Raw genomic sequence first — 20577 nt, 5'->3', positions numbered from 1 at the left:
GAATCTAATGTGATTCGTTTACAATCCAAATCTAATTTTTCGATGAATTCAAAACGATCCGAATATTCATTATACAAACCCATCAGAATCTGATGATAAACGTACGCTTTGTCTGCAAGTAATCTACGTATTCGACCAAACACCCTTCAACTTCATCAGAGCGTCTGTCGTTATTTTCTGCTCTCAAGGTTCGATTAGCCATTACACAATGCGTATAGTTCCACAGTCATTAAAGGGAGGACACACTAAATCAACTAATGACATTAAGTGCAGCCATAAGTATGTCTACATTTGGTGTGAGTGATATAAATACGTTGTCTCTTTCCTTTTTTTCTGTTTGCGACCATTGCTTCAACATTCAATTAGGATGACTGAGTTTCAAATCTTGTACTGTTTAATCGTCGTGTGCCTACTTCTTTTCACAATGCCTACGGTGGATAATTCCAAGCCTATGGCCGAAGGAAAGGTAAGTGCGTATATACCGTATCCAGAGGCGTATTCTGGGCGCATGTGATGCATTGGTGGCAAAAGAATTATTACTTTCTTTCACTTCAGATCCAAGAAATGTAATATAAGCTTAGTTGAGCGCTCTCGTGTAAAATAAATACTTCTCCTATACGAAGAAATTAGAATGTAGAAATGCTCATTAATGTCGTCGCAGAGCAAGCTGTCCGATCTACCGCATCAGCGAAGGAAGATTTTAACGTGGGCAAGCGCTGCTCCCGTGCTTCTTCCCTCCCCTTTCCGCTTCTTCCCCTTCACAATGCGTGAATATCGCATTGTCTGCATGCTGTGAGGTGACAGCTATAGAGAAGAGTATGCTTGTTGTTTCGTTGAACAAAGAGGTGGCAGCGATTGATTTTTTTTCCTTGGACGTACAGTGTAATGCACATTTAGTTTCAAGTTTGGTTTATTTTCATTTCTAGGCCTCTTTCAAAGTTCTACATGGCTTAGTGCAATATTTTCCCGAAATATTTTTAAAAAATGACGGAAAATGAAATAGAGGGTGTGATACAGGATTATTATTATTATTTGACTTTGTAAAGGTAAAGAATGAGTTGATTGCTCTCTATTCTTCCCCCGAGTTTGAAAATGAACCTGTTCATGAACAAGTACTATATATGAACACGAACAATGTTCATAACTAGAGACCGGATGTTTAGGCACTAAAAACATATAAAATAGGCAGGCAAATAAGCACTTATAATTTTCAAAATAGGCAGTAAAATAGGCATTAAAATACAAATAGGCAATAAATAGGCAATTAAATTTAACTCAAAATAATGAACATAGACATACAAAAAGAAATAGGTGTTTAAAAAATATGGAAACATACCTGTACATTCTTTATAGTTGCTTAAAATAAACCAGGAGCTCATCATTAGAGAGAGACAGCAGTCCAATATTGTACTTAATAAATCACTGCAAACAGGAGTCACGTCAGCCCAAAATTTTCTATTGTATAATGGCTACACACAATAGTCTGACAAAAGAAATTGTTGACTACTTCCAACCAGTACGCAAATTATTTAAATATACATTTTATCACTGCACACAGGGTTATTTCAGTTAAAAAATTTACACTATATATTCCACACAGCAGTTCGAACGAAGAATCTGTTTAAATGCATTTCAAGTTTGTACTGTACGGTTTTGCAGTCTCTGAATAAGAAGCACTAATTGCGGTTGCACATCACAACAAGGTATTTCTTCAGGTGATCAACCGACAAGTTATGTCTGCGATCGGACAACACATTTTTTAGAATTGAAAAAGATCTTTCAACCTCCACAGATGTTACCGGAGCATACTTAAAGCACGCGAGAACATGTGGATCTAACTCAGTTTGTATATTTTCACCTTACAGAACTTGTTGAATTGCCCTGAATTTGTCCAAGTCCTTATTAGCTGCAATAACTCGCTAACTGTTATTTCTAAATTTTTGGGAAGCATCGGAAACTAATCCTGGGAACAGGAAATTGTATGCACCGAGTTCAGTCATGTCCCAATTTGAAGAAAATGCCTAAAATAGGCAATATCTGCCATTTGTGAAATAATATAGGCAATATCGTATGAAATAGGCAAGATAGGCAAAATTAAATTGCCTTTAAATGAAGCTAATCCCTCCACCCTGGCCTTCGCAACATTCGTTTTCATCATATCTCTAACAGGAAAGAATAGGCATTTTGCCTAACATCCGGTCTCTATTCATAACATTATGAGTGAAACTTACAAGTTGGCTACATTCATTTTGTCAATACCAGCTTCAACTGCATCAGTGTAACGATCCTTTTCAGCATTAAGAAGAATGAATAATTATATTAGAGCAACCCAATCGCAAGAAAGATTAAGTGCGCTTGGTATATTATCCATTGAAAAAGAGCTGGTTCTGAAAATTAAAGCATTGCCCTCATTTTACGAAGATCTTATAAGGGAATTTACCACTCAAAACAGAATAGCAGAATTTACATTTACATTTAATTTAGGCCTCTACTATAATATTATTTGCATAATCCAAATAAACCTAAATTGTGAATCTTCAATGTACATATAAACTGTTTATAAATATCAAGTGGTCTTATAATTTTATGAAGACTTCCACATCAGACATCAAACCTGGTGAGTTTTATACTTTATTATCCATATTTCATTACTTTATATGTTATGCAATATTTAGTAATGTTAATGTGCAAATCGTCAACTATTGAATACGTATAATGCTATCACCCATTCCGTAATATATATGTTTTAAAAAAATTGTGTACAGCATGCCCTTTATGAAAATCCAGGATACGCCACTGACCGTATCCACATGCGTTCTCTGCACGCAGCTTTTATTAGCTCATATTGATTGATTTGGCTTATTTCGCTTCGCTTTTCTGCCACTTTTGGCTAATCGTCAAGATGTGAATGAGTGATGATATGATGAAACTGATGAAGGGACACCCACAAAGAACACCCATGCCCGGGCCTGGATTCGAACACTGGACACCTAGCGTCGTAGCGTGCTGTGTTAACAACTCCGATACAGAGGCCGGCAGGCCCGTAGCCAAGATTTTATTTCGGGGAGGGCTTATCCCTTATCAGCACAGGCGTCGCCAGAAATATTGCTAGAGGCCACTGATAAAACTTGATTACTACAAATAATAATGACAGTAATAATTAATACCACGGTTATAATTGTCATTTTACAATAAAAACTATTATAACTTATTAAAAATAAACCAATTTCGTTTCCAAATTTATTGTTATTATTATAATTGTTATTATTATTATATAAATGGAGACACTTTGCTACTCTATCCACCTTATGAGTGAATATCCAACACTGTTGTCCATCATTTATCTTACATCTTGTACAGTTAGTGTACTGAAATTCATAGTTATTGTATTTTGTTATTAACTTTTACACATTTCGTTAAAAAAATGCTTTAAAAGTTAGGGCCAAATTTTACTCATAAAGTTTATATTCTGTGACCTCTCACAAAGAAAACTATACATTTTGAGTGCTGTGAATCCATTTAATCTTTGGATTAAATGGTAGAAAATAAAAATATAACCAGGTTCCTTTGTTATACACTAAACGTTTCTCGATCTAATGTTCATTCCTGCTAAGGAAGTAAAATTAATTACCACTATACCCTGTTCAAATCAGATATTTGTAGGATTTCGGGGGAAGCTTCAGTCCCCTCAGCCTTCCCCCTGGCAAAGTGCCTGGAGGCCAGCATATTAGCTTGTAACTTACAATTTTGCATAGACGCAAAAAAAATTACAAGAAATCAATTTTTTTCCAAGTTCCGTAACACACTAATAAACTCTAGAATTGACACATGACTTAAAATAAAAATCCATTTGTACAGTATTATAAAGAAATTAGTTTCATATTATTTCAACAAAAATCAAAAAATGCAAAACAACATCAAAATGCAGCGAATATGATATCAGCTATCCAATTAATCTCAGTACATATTTTGCCTTACGGATCATGTATTATAAAGTAGAGATATTATAAAATATCGTCAAAAAGTAAATAGAAAAAAAGATGAGAAAGCAAAAACTGCTGCTCAAGAGTTTTCCTTTTAAAATGAAAACAAAAATAATGTCTTCAGCTTTAAGATCCAGTTTGGACTAAAATATATTGTATAATGAACTCATTAAAGCTTGAAATGCAAAAATCGATGAAGAATATAAGGTGGGTGTGCGCAATTTCGCCATGTTTTCAATTCTGCCAGATACCTGTATTTCCCAACACGTCGGCCTAAGTCGGCAGATGGTGCTAGTGTATAGGTAGGTAGCGCACGCTGATCGTGTTTTGTCTCATTTTGATGGGGAGGAGCTAGACGGAAAAGACAGGCAGCCATTGTGTGTGCGAGACGTAGCGTTGTTATAAGATCGAGAGCAACAAAGTGCGGTCCTTTTGTCCAGGAAGGAGGGTTCGAAGCTATGTAGCAAGTATTGCATTGTGAAGACGAACGCTTTCTGCCTACAATGATATGTGTAGTGTTGTGTCGTATACATTGAGAGTCATATTTTCACCCCATTTGTGTAGTCATTGGAAGTGCTTGCAATTTCGCCATGTATCGCATGCCTACCTTCCTATTTACAAAACTGGACTTGTATCCAAGATGGCGGCTTTCAAGATGGCCGCCGTCAAGGGCACCCCCCCTTATGACTTCCCCCTAGGCCTAATGTGGTCACACATGGTTGTTATTCATCAATTTCCACTAAAACGATTTTTACAAGGGGGTGGTAAGGGACTTTTGGCCCACCCTGTATATTATGTATGTCATTACTATCTATACTTTTTTCATTATATTCATGGGGTGAAAATATGTTTGTTTTGTAGCGCGGTTTGTCCTGTCCCCTCTGTTTACAGTGGGTGGCAAAATTGTGTACAGGGTGTATGCAATTTCGCCAGTTGCAAGGTTTTTTTCTTTTGTCTTTTGAAGTACCTGATTAATAGCGCATGAACGTGATTTTTTTTCCACACATACCGTAACATATATACTATCAATTTCCAGTACAGACGTTATCATCATACTTATCAGGAATTTGTAACGGCCGTTCAAAGCTTAACGTGGCGAAATTGCGCACACCTACCTTACAAGAAAAAACCTATGTTGAAAATTTCGCTCATGCTATCTTGTTAATTTAAAAACTGTATTTCTCTGTAAATATCCAACCATTTTTTTAAATTACTTGAATTGAAAACTCTTTACATAGGCAGCAAACATCGTACTATGAAACAACAACCATATTAGATTCTACATTATAGTCCAACTCTCAACAGCGATCAAATACAAGTCCATCAATTTGACCACTTTTTAATTCAAGAGACAAACATTATTTTTGTGATTTTCAGTACATAAAGATGTATAAATCTTAATTAGCTCATTACAATGATTACATTGTAATAGACTTGGAAGAATAGATAGATCCCATATATGTCCAGATACAAAATGCACGATTGAAAGTGGCTTTATGAGCAAAAATCCAAATATAAGAAATATTAAGATCTAATAGTGTGACTGAACACTTCATCCAAGTTCTTTGAAAGTGATCCATTGACTATTCTGGAGATTATGTCCCAATTATATATGTCAGATGGATTTCTGTGAGTAGCAGAAGGTAAGAAAATTATGCTAATCTAAAAACAAAAATAATAACCAGATCTGCAAGAGAGTGATAGGTGAAGTACACCAGAAAGCAAACTCTCCGCGCCCGCATCTCCAGCCATATACAATAAGAAAATAAACTTAACAAAACACGAACGTAAAACTCGACGCCAAAATGTATCTTTTTTGTGACAAATATAGGTCGTCCGTGATAACATATTGAAGTAAAATATTTGATACGTGAACACCACTGCAGATCTTCTCTCGTCTTTAATTGAAGAAACTAGGCTAACCATCTACTCCACGTCACATTGAGACACATGTGTTTGGAAGTACTGAGTGTGGCAGATGTAAACTACAGTATGTAACAAAGTAACTGCACCACCGCTAAGAACGAGGCGAATATCGAAATATGTTTAAATTGCCATTGTAATAATGTGCAAAACAATGGCCATTGGCAAATCGCACCCTGGGATTGTTCCTTGGTGCATCTTGATTCTTTTTTATCATTTTTGCACTGCTGTCTTTCATTCCACTCTCCGCCAACAGGTGTCTCTGACGTCTGTGTGCAAATGGCTGCCGCCTGTAAGGGGTGGCATACCAAGTTCTGAGTGCCATTTGTGTTGTAATAATTTTCATGTTTCTCTTAATGTTAAATGGGCTATTCCCTGTTCATAGTTTGAGCAGAAACAATGAGTTTTGCTAGCAAAAACTAAAACAAATCTAGCTAAAAAAAATTGTGATTGAAATGCGATTTATTAATAATGTCAGTTTGTTCAAAATCAACATGTAATGGTTATTTTGCTGAAAATGAAAAAAATGAAAAACGGTCAATATCCAGGCTTTAACATATACAACAAGCCCCAGGATTAATCTAAAGTAAAATATGAGCGGTATAATTGTCTACATATCACCTAAAACACAGTTTGCGTTCCATTGTGTTAATTGGTGCAGTTTTTTTGTTACAGACTGTATTGATTGATTGATTTAAAATGTTTGAGTGCGTCGTCACTTTAGGCCACTTTACACCCTTCAGTGTATGCCGGCAAGGTCCCCTTATCTAAAACCCTCACCTCAAAATTATAAAGGGATGTAAAAACCCCTTGGGAAAGAATAAAAATGCAAGTTGTGAATGGACCTGACTAGGGCAAACACAGCATATTAAAAAAGAAACAGTGAAAAAGACCTTCTCTTCTCAAAAAAGCTAAAAAACACTGTCATCGTCTCCCAACATGGATGATAAATCGTTTGGAAGGTTAAAACCCTGTCTGAGGTAATTAACATCTGCACATTCAAGAAGAATGTGCCTTACATTTAAAACAACGTTGCAAGTACGACACAACGAATGGTCCAGGCCTTGCAGGAAATGAAGATGTGGGAGACGTCTGTGTCCGATTCGGAGCCGCGTTAAGGTAGCTTCTTCTCGGCGGGAGGAACGGGACGAGGAACGCCAAGTTCTAATGGACTTGATAGCTCGAAGCTTTTCCTCCCTTATCTCATCCCACTCTGCCTGGCACGTGTCAAGAATGGAATGACGAAAAACAATCAAAAGCTCCCTAGCTGGCAGAAGGTGGAAGAAAACGCCGTCGTCAGCAGATTTGGCTGCTACGTTCCCATTGATGCCCACGTGACTAGACGGCTGTTCGTAAACTCCAGCCAAGTCAGCCGAAGTCGACTTCATCTGTTCTTAAACTCAATCCAAGTACGGCTAGCTCCGCCCACTTCCGGCTCCGTGACGTCACGGTGACGTATCCGGCTTACTTGGCTCGTAAGATTTGTAAGCCGTTCCCGATGTGACTGAGTTGGCTGACTGCAGACGAAAATTAGCTGAAAGCACGATGCAGTAGCTTTCAATGGCAGACAATCATTTATTTGCTGCCTTCGTAAGTCAGAAAGACAGCTGAAGGAAAAGGTTAATATTATCTTATAATTCTTTCCGTAGATATATATATGGGAAAAATATGCAAAGACTGGTATCCGAAGAGAAAAAAGTATAAAACAATGAAAAAAGAAGATTTTGATCTGAACTGTAATGAAATAAATATTTTTAAAACCAATTCATTTACCATAATTCAACGTTATTAGTTGGGTGTTAATACACGGTACACAAAACTAAATTCACCACCAATAAAATACTACAAAATAATTATTTTTGATGTGTAGGCCTACGGTTGATTCATTTATTTCCGTTATTTTTTGCGTAGACGTTGCGATCTATTTTTTGGGCCAAATTCTAAAACTTGTCAAAATATTCTATTAATTTATATAATGTAGCCGAGCTTTATATAGAGGTGAGATTTAGTGCCATTTACACCTAATACTACTTCCAAAGAAAGTTAACTGCTTTTAAACATGCTCAAGAGTCAAGCAGACGATCCACCACACCATAATCCACGCTGTTCGTAAACGGCAGCGTGGAACAGCTTCGCTAGTAACGTTTCGTGTGACGCCTGCGTAATCCACTCGTAAGACCTTGGCTGAGTTGGCTAGAGTTTACGAACAGCCGTTAGGGGTCCAACAGAAGCGAACTTCATCTCTGGCACACAAGGACACTTGCCGTCGAAAGATAGTCTAAGCTGAACGACAGGATGCCACTTGTGGTTTCTTTCAAAAAATTTATTCTTCACATCTCCTGGAATGCTCAGACTTGCGTAGGAGAATTCCACAGAAAACGGACGTTACGAAGTACAGCGGAACTGGCTACTATGTAAGTCCTGAGGCAGGCCTCCTTTTTAGTAAGAACTATCAAAGTGTATCGTTGAGAGTAGCGACCAGGGCCGTCGCCAGGAAGGAGAGGTAAGTGCTGCGTATCCTTCGGTCAACTACCTTTCTCCTCCTACTGTGTTCAATCCAAGTAACCAGTAAAAGTTATCTATCTCCTTATTTACCCAAGTGCTCTAATTACCATGCTTGGATAGGCGATTTAAGTTATAAACTGGTTTGTGAAAATGCTGTCAAGTCGACGCTAGGCGCCCTCTCCCTTCCTCAACAGGACAAGGAAAAGTTATTTCTTATTTTCTCCTTTATTTGTTTCCCTTGCTCATTCCTTAATCTTTGTCTATATTCTCGATTCTTTTTAACAATCTTGAGTTTTTCCTTCACGTTCCTCTTCTCCCCATTTCTATCTTGAATGTTTAAAACTTTCCCCCATTCAATTTATATCTTTTCCCACCTTTTTCTCTATTCACACTAGGGATGGCCAAACGGATCCGGATCCGAAAGTTCCGGATCCGGATCCGGATCCGAAAGTTCCGGTTCTGGATCCGAATCCGAGAGTTCCGGATCTGGATCCGGATCTGGGTCCGAAAATTCCGCCAGAGTTTCGTATCTCAATCCCATTATAATGTTACCACACCTTAAAATGTATTATGATCTTCGATTACAAAGAAATTTTTCATTAGTTAGTCCTACAAGAATTTTTTTCAAGTGTTGTTCCTAAAATACTTTGCTACGCATCGGCTAACACACTCGTGCACAAAAATAATCTTACTTGTTTAACATAAAATGTCAGAGGTGATTTTGTAAATGCCATTGAAACGAATATGTATTCATTCGAATGTATTGGAAATGAAAACACACATAAATGTGAGACATTCCATTTCAGGATGAAACCTTTAACACATATAACAAGATAGAAATGTTAAAGAAAAATTATACAATTCTTCAACAGTTACAGTTTTACAAATTAAAATAAAACATTATAATATATGCAGTGTTATATAATTACAAAGTGTAAAACTAACAAGGGAGGTTATCTAAGTGTCCCCCTCCGATTTCCATGAAACTTGGCAATCGTATAGTGGGGCCCAAAGGAAGAAATACGTGTTTTTTTTGTTTCAGCTAAAAAACTGTTTTAGGGGGCAAAACCCCCTCAAATGTCAAGATGAGGACAAATTGAAGTGGGAATCTGACCCCTGTGTTCCCCTCCGATTTCCATGAAACGTGTCAGGTGTATAGAGGGGCCCAAAGGAAGAAATACGTGTTTTTTTTTGTTTCGGCTAAAAAACTGTTTTAGGGGGCAAAACCCGCTTCAAATGACAAGATGAGGACAAATTGACGTGGGGATCATCTGACCCCTGTGCCCCCTCGGATTCCCATGGAATTTGACAGGTGTATAGAGAGGCCCTATGCCCCCTGTTTCTTCCTATGCCATATTTACGTTGTTTCAGGGTCAGATCCCCACTTCAATTTCTCCTCATCTTGACATTTGAGGGGGGGGGGGCTCTATACACCTGCCAAGTTTCATGGAAATCGGAGGGGGAGACTTAGACCTCCCTTGTAAGTGTATTAATTAATTACAAATCGCGCACGCGCACACACACACACTATATATATATATATATATATATATATATATATATATATATATATATATATGTATATTAGCAGGTAACAATATGTTATAAGCACATTCTTACTTTCCAAAGAAGCGAATGTGGGATGGTAAAACGGATCCGGATCCGAAAATTCTGGATCCGGATCCGGATCTGAAAATTCCGGATCCGAAAAATTTTAGGAAGGATCCGGAACCAACCGGATCCGGATTTCGGATCCGCCAGGATCCGGATCTGGCCATCCCTAATTCACACACACACACACACGCTTCAATTTATCCCATTTCTATTTTGAACCCAACCTACAAACTTTTCTCCGATGAGTGTATGATTTAGATGTAAGAATAATCTTTTGTTACTTTTCTTTCAGTGTGGAAACTACAAGATTAAGGTTCACAGTTTCAAGGAGTGTGTGGCGGAAGACCCTTGGATCAAAGCTGGAAATTTCAAGATCCTTCTAGACGGATGCATCTTCAAGACGGAGGGGCAGTTGGAAGTATTGGACGAGATTGATAATACTCACGTAAGCAAATGTGTACAAAATGTTTTCTCTTTGAAGTCTATACTGAATTTAATATGGAAAACACTGATGACTTTTGTGTGTGTATATAGTCTTTCGCAGCCCACACTAGATCTAGTAGAAGTGGTGCAATAGATTGATAACTTTGAAGTAAGTAGAAACAAAGTTTACTAAATATAGTAAAAAGTGGAAGAGATTGTTGACTTCGATTGATTGATTATTGTACTATGGGTGGGTTCTACTATGGTACTATGGGTGGGTTGTACTATGGTACAGAGGTTCCCAAACTCTTTCGTTTCACGGCCCCTTAGTGTTTCAAGATCTTTCCGCGGTTCTTAAGTCAGAATGTAGGCCTATCTAACACTTGAAAGGCTACGTTAGTGTGGTAAGGTTGCTTGCCTTAAGTTAAAAAAATTAACACATCTTTAAAATTCAGAAACAATTTATGTGTAAAAAGTACTACACAAGCACACATTTGGAACAGTCATATCATTGGCTAACAGGTGTCATTTCAGTGAAAATATTGTAACACTTTGGAAAACGCTGACATATGCTATTTTTGTCAGTCACACAATACTGAGACAAGTTTCTTAACTAACACGAAATTGAGGATAGCCCCTCCCCCACAATAACAATTATTTATTAAATTTCTAAACCTAATTCATTCACTCATTATTTAGCAAGAACTAAAAGTACTGAGGACTTAGCACATAGAACCAACACAGGACCACACAACCTCATACAGGATCATAATGGCCCTAGGTTCAGGCGCCAGAGCCTCGTTGGCTTGCAACCAGAGTGTACTACGTGGAAGTAAGGTTGACGTTTGGGTGCCTTATGCAGGAAGAGCGCCCTATATACCTCAAACTTAGGGTCAAGTCCTGTTATACGGCCAGTCTTGTAAAATAGCCAGAAATTGTATTTCGTACTGCTGTGCCTCGACGACTGAAGAGACATCTGTTCGGGTACTGCCGAACTGTTAGTGACAGTAATGGCGACCGTCTTGTGGCAGTGAATGTTGAGCTCCGCGCTTTGTTCAGCCGCACGCGTCTTTTAATTAAACAACTGTGTCTGAAGGTGAGTAAAGAACAGCCATATTGTTTTTTTATTATTATTTGTATCCTTACGTAGCATAAGTATTAGATGTGTGTTGCAAACGGGAGCGTCCTGTGTCGGTAACATGTGCTCATTGTAGTATACAAAAGGCACTGTGTGAAGGCAACAGCTGCTGCCATCTATGAGCCACAAACGGAACGATGTATTGTTACATAGTCTTGTATAATGGCCTGGCTTCTAGTCCTGACGTCACCAGACCACATAAGGAAGATGTCAGAGAAGAAAGTGGATAAATTAAAGAAAAAGAGTAACAGAAAGCAGAAAGGGAACGAAAAAGTTACCAAACAAAAATAAAAAATGGAGATAACAATTCACAGTAACATGTTTTACAGAGATGATTATGGAGGTGAAATATGGGTTTCTTGTACTCGTTGTGAGAACTGATCTCACAAGGAATGTGCACATGCTGAAAATGTGGGCATTTTCGTGTGTAAAGACTGTAGTACTCATTGAGAACATCATATGTAATACCTTGGCCATATTGAAGGACTTGGCCAATTTACTGTTTTTGTGAAAATATTAATATTAGTGTGTGTAGAAAAAGTTCAACATAAACCATTTTTCCTGATTTATTACTTACTGTATTGCCTTTCATATTAAACCTAAATTCAAGGTATTTCCGATTATACAGAGCATTCCCTGACATTCGCTACGAGACTCAGCGGTAAGCGGCCCGGCGTCAGCGCTTGTCTTTCACGGCGAACGGGGTACCGCGGCAGTCGCACGCTACAGTCTGTTTTTGTCGCTCTCCCTGCCTTCGCTCTCTTTCCCTTTCTGTTGGCGTTGCAGACTGACGCCAGTATAATCCTCCCTCGGAAGTTGTGTTGTGTCCTGTCCGTGTGTTGAAGATTGTGGCTTAATATGGCACCACAAAAGTTTACATTACAACAAAGGATTTATCTTGTCGAGCGTTACTTCGGAAAGAGGAATTGTGGAGAAGTGCGACGACGTTTTGTAACAAAATTTCCTGGTGTTCCCGTTCCACATAGGACCACTATATTAAATCTCGTAAAAAAGTTTAGAGTAACAGTGTCAGCTCTGAACAAAAGTGGAAAGGAAAATGGGGAAATCTAAAAAATAAAGTATACAAAGACAATCTGCACACCATCAGTGAGTTAAAAGAGAGTATTGTACGAGAAATCGGGAGAATTACAGTAGACGAACTTGCACGTGTAAATGCCAATTTTCTTCGGATATGCCAGGAATGTGTTGTAGCAGAGGGACATCATTTTCAACACCTTCTGAAGTCAAAGTTAGTACACAATAGGAAAACTGTAATTTTAATAGCCGACTCTAGCGACTGTAGCGGACCCGTTCACCGGGAAAGACAAGCGCTGATGCCGGGCCGCTTTCCGCCGAGTCTCGTAGCGAATGTCAGGGAATGCTCTGTAGTTTATCATGTATTATGGTAAGAAAATTTATGTGGCCGTATTACAGGACTTGACCCTATAAATTTGAAGTAAGCCAATGTGTGCATGCAAAGTTTTCTTTCGCTGCCTATACTAAATCTAGCTTAATTTCTTTCGAACCCCATGATAAATCTAATGGTGAAAGAGACTAATAACTTTGAAGTAAGTCAAAGTTATATAACGTTTCTTTTCAGTCCATACTACATGGAAGTAATAGAAGAGATTGTCGACTTAAGTAAGCCAATTTGTAGGTAAGGTTCTTCTTTCGCAGCTCATACTAAAGGTATCTTCACACACGAGTCTGAACAACAGTACAACATCCACAATTTAGCATCGTTTTAACGTTATAGCTCACTGTTAGGAGTTTATGTCTAAATGGACGTTTGGTACGACATTTTAACGATTCTTCTGCGAATTTGCACACGCATGTTTTGCAATTAATTCCGGTGTCAACTTCTTTCCTTCATGATTCGTCTCTTGTAAATAGAACCTATCTTTTTTTATCAATGAACATTTAATAATTTCCTAGAAAATTTTAAAATTATTTTCAGATTGAAGTAAGTGTTCAAGGGGAACCCAGCACCACCTTCAAAATGGACTTGGGTTGCCAAAATCTTCTGGATATCACAGATGCACCTTCCGATCTTATGAGGAGGTTGGGCGCTTTTTTGGTTGGACTCTACCCTGTTGACGACTGTCCTTTGAAGAAAGTAAGTAAAGTGGGGTTTTCTACACTCTTAGAAACTTTCATTTCATCGAGTAGTGTGAAACTTTCCCCAGTATCCCAATAGTAAACGGCCCCCTACAGTGTCCATAGAGTACAGAGGTTGATTGACTTTCAGCAGGACAAGTTTGAAACGTGACACTACACTGCAGGAGCAACACAGTGATGTGAAACTTTCACCACGCACACATGAGTGCTTGTTGTATCTGGTAGAAGAGTGGTTGCGTTGTGCAAATTCTAATGCCGCTGAAATTGAATCGATTCTGGGAAGGCTACATTGTAAAACTTTCCGATGCAACTTTTAGTAGTTCCAGCATAGTTAAAAAGTGCCAAGATTATAGATTTCATGTGGGAAGACCCCGAAAGTCAATGCCATAGTGCGGCCACCCCCGGAGTATGGATCACCGACAAAGCTCCGTCACAATGGTGTGATCTGAGGGGATGATGGGCACCTCTGGGTTATGAATAGGCTATTTCAAACATTAAATATATGAAATAAGTTAATAAATATCGAAGAAACGTGTGCTATATCGTGTTATTTATTAATTAAATACATAATTCTTGTTTGAACCTGTTATCCGACGTATGCTATAGGTCAGATTTCACATCACATGTTTGGATGACAAGGCACCTTCCAACCTAAGTACAAAGCATGATTAAAAATAAGATGGAATTTTAAATATATTAAAATTCATTTTAAATTTATTAGGAGGGACATGTCTTCGTATCAGTCTGTCAACAAGGTTAAATAAAAAGAAAACAACTGACGCACAAATGCTGTTCATGATTCTGTGTTCTCACAATACATGTTTCAACAGTTTCTAAGAATTCCTTACAAAGTTTTCCGAGAGCACAGATAAGAGTAGTATGATACGTTTACGTGGTTCAATTATTTGGATGGAGAGATAATGAGGAAAAAGAAACGTTTTGTGTTTTGACTACTAAAGACGAGATTCTCCGAAAGGCTGCATCTTGTGCATATCAATTGTTTTTAGGGTGGGTACAAGGGATGCAATTACGTAGAAGGATTTAGTGTTCTACTATATTTCCTTCCAAATATCTGTGTCCCCTGTACCCTCCGTTTCGATTTATTCCAGATTCAGGATTTCCTAACTATGGAAATTCCAATGAAAACAGTGCAATCTCAGAAAGTGGTCTCTACAAGTTGGACATTTCAGTGAAATGTCTTCGCAACTCAAGAACTATGGAAATTCCAATTAAAACATTGCCATTTCGGGAACTGGTCTTTACCTGTTGGATATTTCAGTGAAATGTCTTCTCAACTCAGAAACTATGGAAATTCCAATTAAAACATTGCCATTTCGGGAACTGGTCTTTACCTGTTGGATATTTCAGTGAAATGTCTTCTCAACTCAGAAACTATGGAAATTCCAATTAAAAAAAGTGCCATTTCAGGAGTTGGTTTTACCAGTTGGATATTTCAGTGAAATGTCTTCCCAACGCAGGAAATCCTACTAATTGATCCAGGGAAAGATCAATTTGCGTTTGAAATAGTTTACATTATGCACACCTGTGTAACTGCTAACATTACCTAACCCACAAGCAAAAGATTTGCAATATACTCAAAATATATTAGAGGAAACAAGGAACTCCCCGTTAAGCTGTCCTTTTTCTGCAAATGGATATACTGTATATGTAAGTAGTATTTCAGAGTAACGTGCAGTAACGACAAGAACCTCTCAAAAACCTGTCCTTACCACTCCATCTTCCCTTCCGAGGCATCCGTTCCTAAGTTGGGACATTCCACTTCAAGCATTGAATTGAATTGAATTGAAAAGTCTTTTTATTTGCTACAGAGTGAGATTCAGCCTTGGGCTGCTCTACCACCTAACTCTGGTGAATAAAAGTTACAATACATACATTTATAATACTGAATAATACTGAAATCAAATAACATAACATGAATGAATATGACATAAATGAAAAATAATAAAATTATAAGAGAATACAATGACAGATACATTAACACATACACACACATACACACGTGTACATACGCTATTTCAAGATCGATACTAAAATAGCATGCACACAGGTTGAAATATTCGTTGTGTCAGATAAGTGTTTGCAACATACATGGTTTTACTTTACTTGATTCCTGTTGCTTAGCCGTACGAGCTAATGCTCAATTGTTGTCTTTGCAATAAAAATAATATGACGTGTTCTTTGAAGTTTTTGGGTGTTGTAGCAAAAGAAACATAATCGGGAAGAGCATTCCAAACCTTTGCAGACCAAAGGGAGAAGGAGCCTTCGAAACTGACAGCAGAGTGGCGGGGAATGTCGATTTTTCGCCGACCTCTAGTATTGTATGGATGTATGGAATTTCTAAATGCCAGTTTCTCGTGGAGATAGCTAGGTGTTTGCAATTTTAATACTTTATATATTGTAGTACACTGATGCAGAAGGCGTCGCCTAGACATGTTAAGGATTTTGTATGTATTGAGCAAGGGTAGGATGTGCTGATTTCTCCTGATCGAGAGAACGTAACGAATGCAAGAATTCTGTATTTTTTGTATTCTGTTCGATATTTTACGTTGTAAATTCGTGCCGTACACCACATCACAGTAATCGAAAATAGGATATATTAGAGTTTCGATGAGATATAATTTCGTTTCTCTAGTGAAAAAGTCTCTCCTCCTGTAGAGTGATATCATTATTGTTAGCGCTTTTGTGCATTGCGCTGAAATATGCCCTGCCCAGGAAAATTTGGGATCAAAAGTAAGGCCTAGATTTTTAACGGTTGGTGCATAAATTATGTTTTGGTTTTTAATTTTGATGTTAATTGTATCATAATTTACTTTTTCAAGATAATAGTTAGAGCCTAAAATTGTGTATACGCATTTATTCTGGTTAATTATGAGCCCATTTGCAGTGAGCCACTTGTTAAGGGTATGTAGATCATTGTTTAGATTATCTATCTTGTTTAACAAATCCGATGGTGATGACGATATCATCAACTGCGTATCATCCGCGTAACAATGTATATTACAATGGCTGATGGTCTTTGATATATCAGCGACGTATAAGGTGTATAAAAGGGGGGCCAGAATGGAACCTTGCGGGACTCCTCCATTTAATGTTATCGGTGATGATCCGGTGTCGGCAGGGTAAAAAAACCCTTTGTCTTCTTTCGTGTAGATATGATTGGAACCAGTTTATTACAGGCTTCGAAAAACTGTAGTATTTCATTTTTGCTAGGAGAAGGTTATGATTGACAAGATCAAAAGCTTTAGAAAGGTCTAATAATACTAGTATAGTTAGTTTTTTATGGTTAATCGAACGTAAAATATTGTCCGCGACAGATAATAATGCCGTGGTTGTACTATGAGAAGTACGGAAACCTGATTGAGAATCAGGTAAGATTTTATATTTTGCAATGTACTCTTTTAATTGTATAGATACTATCTTTTCTGTGACTTTTGAAAATATTGAAATTATGCTGATTGGTCTTAAATCGCTTAGAGAGGTTAACGTCTGCTTTTTTGGGAGCGGAATAACTCGAGCTTCTTTCCATGCATTTGGAAATTGGCTGGTTTTCAGAGAAAAATTTATGGTATGCGTGAGTGCCGTAAGTATGAAGGGAAGGGCCAGTTTAAGCATTTTGCACGTAATGTTGTCCACTCCTGCAGCATTTGATCGAATGCTGTACAATGCCTTTTCAACCTCAGAATCTTGAACCTGGCGAAAGGATAATTCTTTTGCATCGTTTTGAAAGCAGTTCTCTAAGAAATACTTGCACTCCTTTGCAATAATGGCGTTGTCTCGAGGAACACTGTCGTAGACATTTGCAAAATGTTTATTAATTTCAAAGGGACTGCTCAGGTGAGGCGGAAGTTCTCCCGCGTTCCGTTTGCTACCGATACCAATTGTTTTCAGGCTATTCCACATATTTTTTGAATTTCTCTTATTGTTATTTACAATAAAAGAAAAATAAGCTTTCTTCTCTTGCCTCGTAACAGAGGTGGTAAAATTTCTTAATCTTTTATATTCGTCCCAATGTAAAATTAATTTGCTTCGCTTGTATTTTCGCAGCGCACCATCCCTCAGTTTCATGAGCAGCTTAAGATTATCCGTTAGCCACGGCGCTGGCTCTTTCGTCGCCCTAACCGTTCGTAATGGGGCGTGAACGTTAAACAGGTCGACGAGATTTTTCTCAAGAAATTCTGTTTTAGAATCGATGTTTCCAAGTTTAAACGTTTCATTCCAATTTATGTTTACAGCATCTAGACAAAAAATTTCATATTCAAATTTCTTAAAATCTCGGTACGTAACGTACTTCGCTTTATCCCTGGGTTTTTGCACAATGTAGTGACACGCTCGTCAAGCAGTGGTCTGAAGTTCCGATTGGACTCGCGATTTCGAAAGAAGATACAATGTTGGGGTTGTCAACAATTATTAAATCTAACAATGTTTCGGAAGATTCTGTTATTCTAGTGGGTTTATCAATCAATTGTGTTAAACTATATGATTTTATAATATCTTTAAGAAACAGGGTCTCCGCTTTTTGTGTGCTGAGCATGTCGCAATTAAAATCTCCTAGCATAAGGAAAGTGTCTACACTGGCATAGTTATCTGAAATAATTTCTTCTATGATGGCGAGATTTGTATAGGGTACATTTGGTGGACGGTAAAACGCGCAAATGCCAAATTTTAAGTCACTTACACTAACTATCATGCTAATATATTCAATATCATTGTCTTCGGATGGTCGGAAGTCTACGAATTTTACTGCCAGCGCCGAGCGGATAAATATGGCAATGCCCCCGCCTTCTTTCTTGTTTCTGTCGTTACGGAAAACCGAGTAACCGGGGATGTTGATTTCGTTCGTCCCGTCTGCGCTACAGAGTCACGTTTCCGTTATTATTACGATATCGTAAGCACGTTGGCGTACCACGAACCTCAGTTCGTCTATTTTCGGGATTAAAGAACGAACGTTTGCGTGTGCTATGCTGAGGTCGGATAAATTTGGCAACCTCTGCTTCCGAACCATGGTCGTCGTGGGTCTTTGTCCGAGTAACGGGGGTTGAGACTGTTTGATGGTCAGGCGGGTAGGGGTCGCTCTCTCTCATGACGTTTTCACCCATTCTTGAAAGAAAAAGGCGCTACTGTTTCTCCTTCCCTCCCCTCTCTCTGCGGCCGATCGGAATACGTAGCTGTGGGGACGTTCTTTGATAAAAAAAGGCGAACAATATATCAAGGCAAGCACTTACCTGACTTACACGAAAATTTCTAAGACACACATCCAGGTTATTTCTTCTCTTCATCGGGTGGAAACGAGTACACAAACAACGACACACAATCACACACACATTTACACACACTATTGCTTGAGACGAAGACACAAACACATAATATTTTAATGGCAAAATAAAATTAAACATATTTAGATTATTAGTTTTCATGGGTCTTGTTGAATACACTTCCTACGAGCGACATAGGAGGCACTTGCTGCTATCCCAGCATTCCACGTGAAATAGCAGATCCTGAATTGGGACATCACCTACGTACCTACGTCACTGGTCATTGTGTTTGTCCCCATCATAAACTTCATCCGCATTGTTAAGATTAATCTAAGAATGGAAAATCAACATAAATTGACTTATATATAGCGCCGTAGTTACTCTGTATCTGGTTAATTATGAAATATTTTAATATTTTCTTTCATTCTGTTTTCATAACAGGGATCCCTAAAGTTGAAATCACGCCACGAAGAGGATCTAGCTATCAACAAGGACAAACTCGAAACGTTGATCGGTGATTTGACCTTCACTGTTAAGATGAAAGATCAAGATGGTAAGACAAGGGTGTGCCTGCGTACCTTGTGCTCCGTTTACTAGGTGTCACTACTGGAACGGCTGACTATTTTGTAATTTTACGTGAAATGTGAATAAAATAGAAATTTCCTCTCAAATATTTCCTTGATTTTTCCCTTCCACCCTGAAGAGGCTGTTACGTATTATGGTACAGAGCTTGTCAGCAACTTGTTCAAAGTTTCGTTTTAATTCTTGAAGATCTCAATGGTCAAGACAAAGAGAGTAAGTATGATGATGGGCATTTTGCTTGGTAATGCTTATGCATCCGACCAAGGGCGCCCGCAGGATTTTTTCTCTGGAAAGGGGGGGGGGGGGCAGAGCCACAGAAACTTTTATTATTATTATTATTATTATTATTATTATTATTATTATTATTATTATTATACGTATCTCGGAGACCCCGCGCGGGTTGAGTCATAGAAATTATTGGGAAGGACTAAAACATATTAACCATTATCACATACAGGGTGTCTCAAGGAGACGAGAAATTTTGAAACATACAGATGGAAATGAATAGTGAAGAGTATGCCATTACATACCGCTGAAGAGATTACTTGATGACGACGCCCAGTAGATGACGACCTTTCTAAGGAACCATTCATGCAGTCGTGAAGGGACATCCTGTATAGCTTGACGTAACATGTCTACATGAATCAGAGAGATTCTTCAGTTGCAGCAGGCCGAGTCGAAAGGATGTGTGGGGAAATTGCCCTGATTCCTGTGAACATGTTACGTCGCTCCATTCATCATGCCTTCGACGACTGCAGGAATATATGATATACGTATTTATAATGTTATTGAATCTAAGCATAAATTACTAAATATTTTAAAAATACATTATTATTAAATGCTATAAAAGGAATTAATTTGCTACTTTAGTGTGCATCAGATATTCATAAAGTAACTAATTCCTTTACTAACTGACGGACCCTGTGGACGAGTGGTTAGCATAGCACATCGCGCTGCGACGCCAAGGGTCCCGGGTTCGAAACCCGCTCGGGCTTGGTTGTTTGTGAATATCCATTCA

General features: G+C 38.2%; 1 protein-coding gene across 1 annotated transcript; it reads left to right on the top strand.

Annotated features, from left to right (window-relative positions):
* Positions 1 to 346: 346 nt before the first annotated feature.
* On the top strand, positions 347 to 19619 carry LOC145994214 (uncharacterized). The gene is made up of 4 exons (XM_083130309.1): positions 347 to 466; positions 10318 to 10470; positions 13544 to 13702; positions 19419 to 19619. Exons 1-4 carry the CDS (start codon positions 368 to 370, stop codon positions 19572 to 19574), a joined length of 567 nt encoding a protein of 188 aa, XP_082986435.1. The 5' UTR covers positions 347 to 367; the 3' UTR covers positions 19575 to 19619.
* Positions 19620 to 20577: the final 958 nt, after the last annotated feature.

The sequence above is a fragment of the Lepisma saccharinum genome, chromosome 10, assembly GCF_977018435.1.
Source record: "Lepisma saccharinum chromosome 10, izLepSacc3.1, whole genome shotgun sequence".
Lineage (NCBI taxonomy): Eukaryota > Metazoa > Arthropoda > Insecta > Zygentoma > Lepismatidae > Lepisma > Lepisma saccharinum.
This window is presented reverse-complemented; position numbering and strand designations above follow the sequence as displayed.

Excerpts from the sequence above, each read along its gene's own strand:
- LOC145994214 (XM_083130309.1), top strand. The coding sequence starts at position 368 with ATGACTGAGTTTCAAATCTTGTACTGTTTAATCGTCGTGTGCCTACTT. Across the intron at positions 467-10,317 it reads AGCCTATGGCCGAAGGAAAG|TGTGGAAACTACAAGATTAA; the intron begins GTAAGTGCGTAT and ends CTTTTCTTTCAG. Across the intron at positions 13,703-19,418 it reads ACGACTGTCCTTTGAAGAAA|GGATCCCTAAAGTTGAAATC; the intron begins GTAAGTAAAGTG and ends TTTTCATAACAG.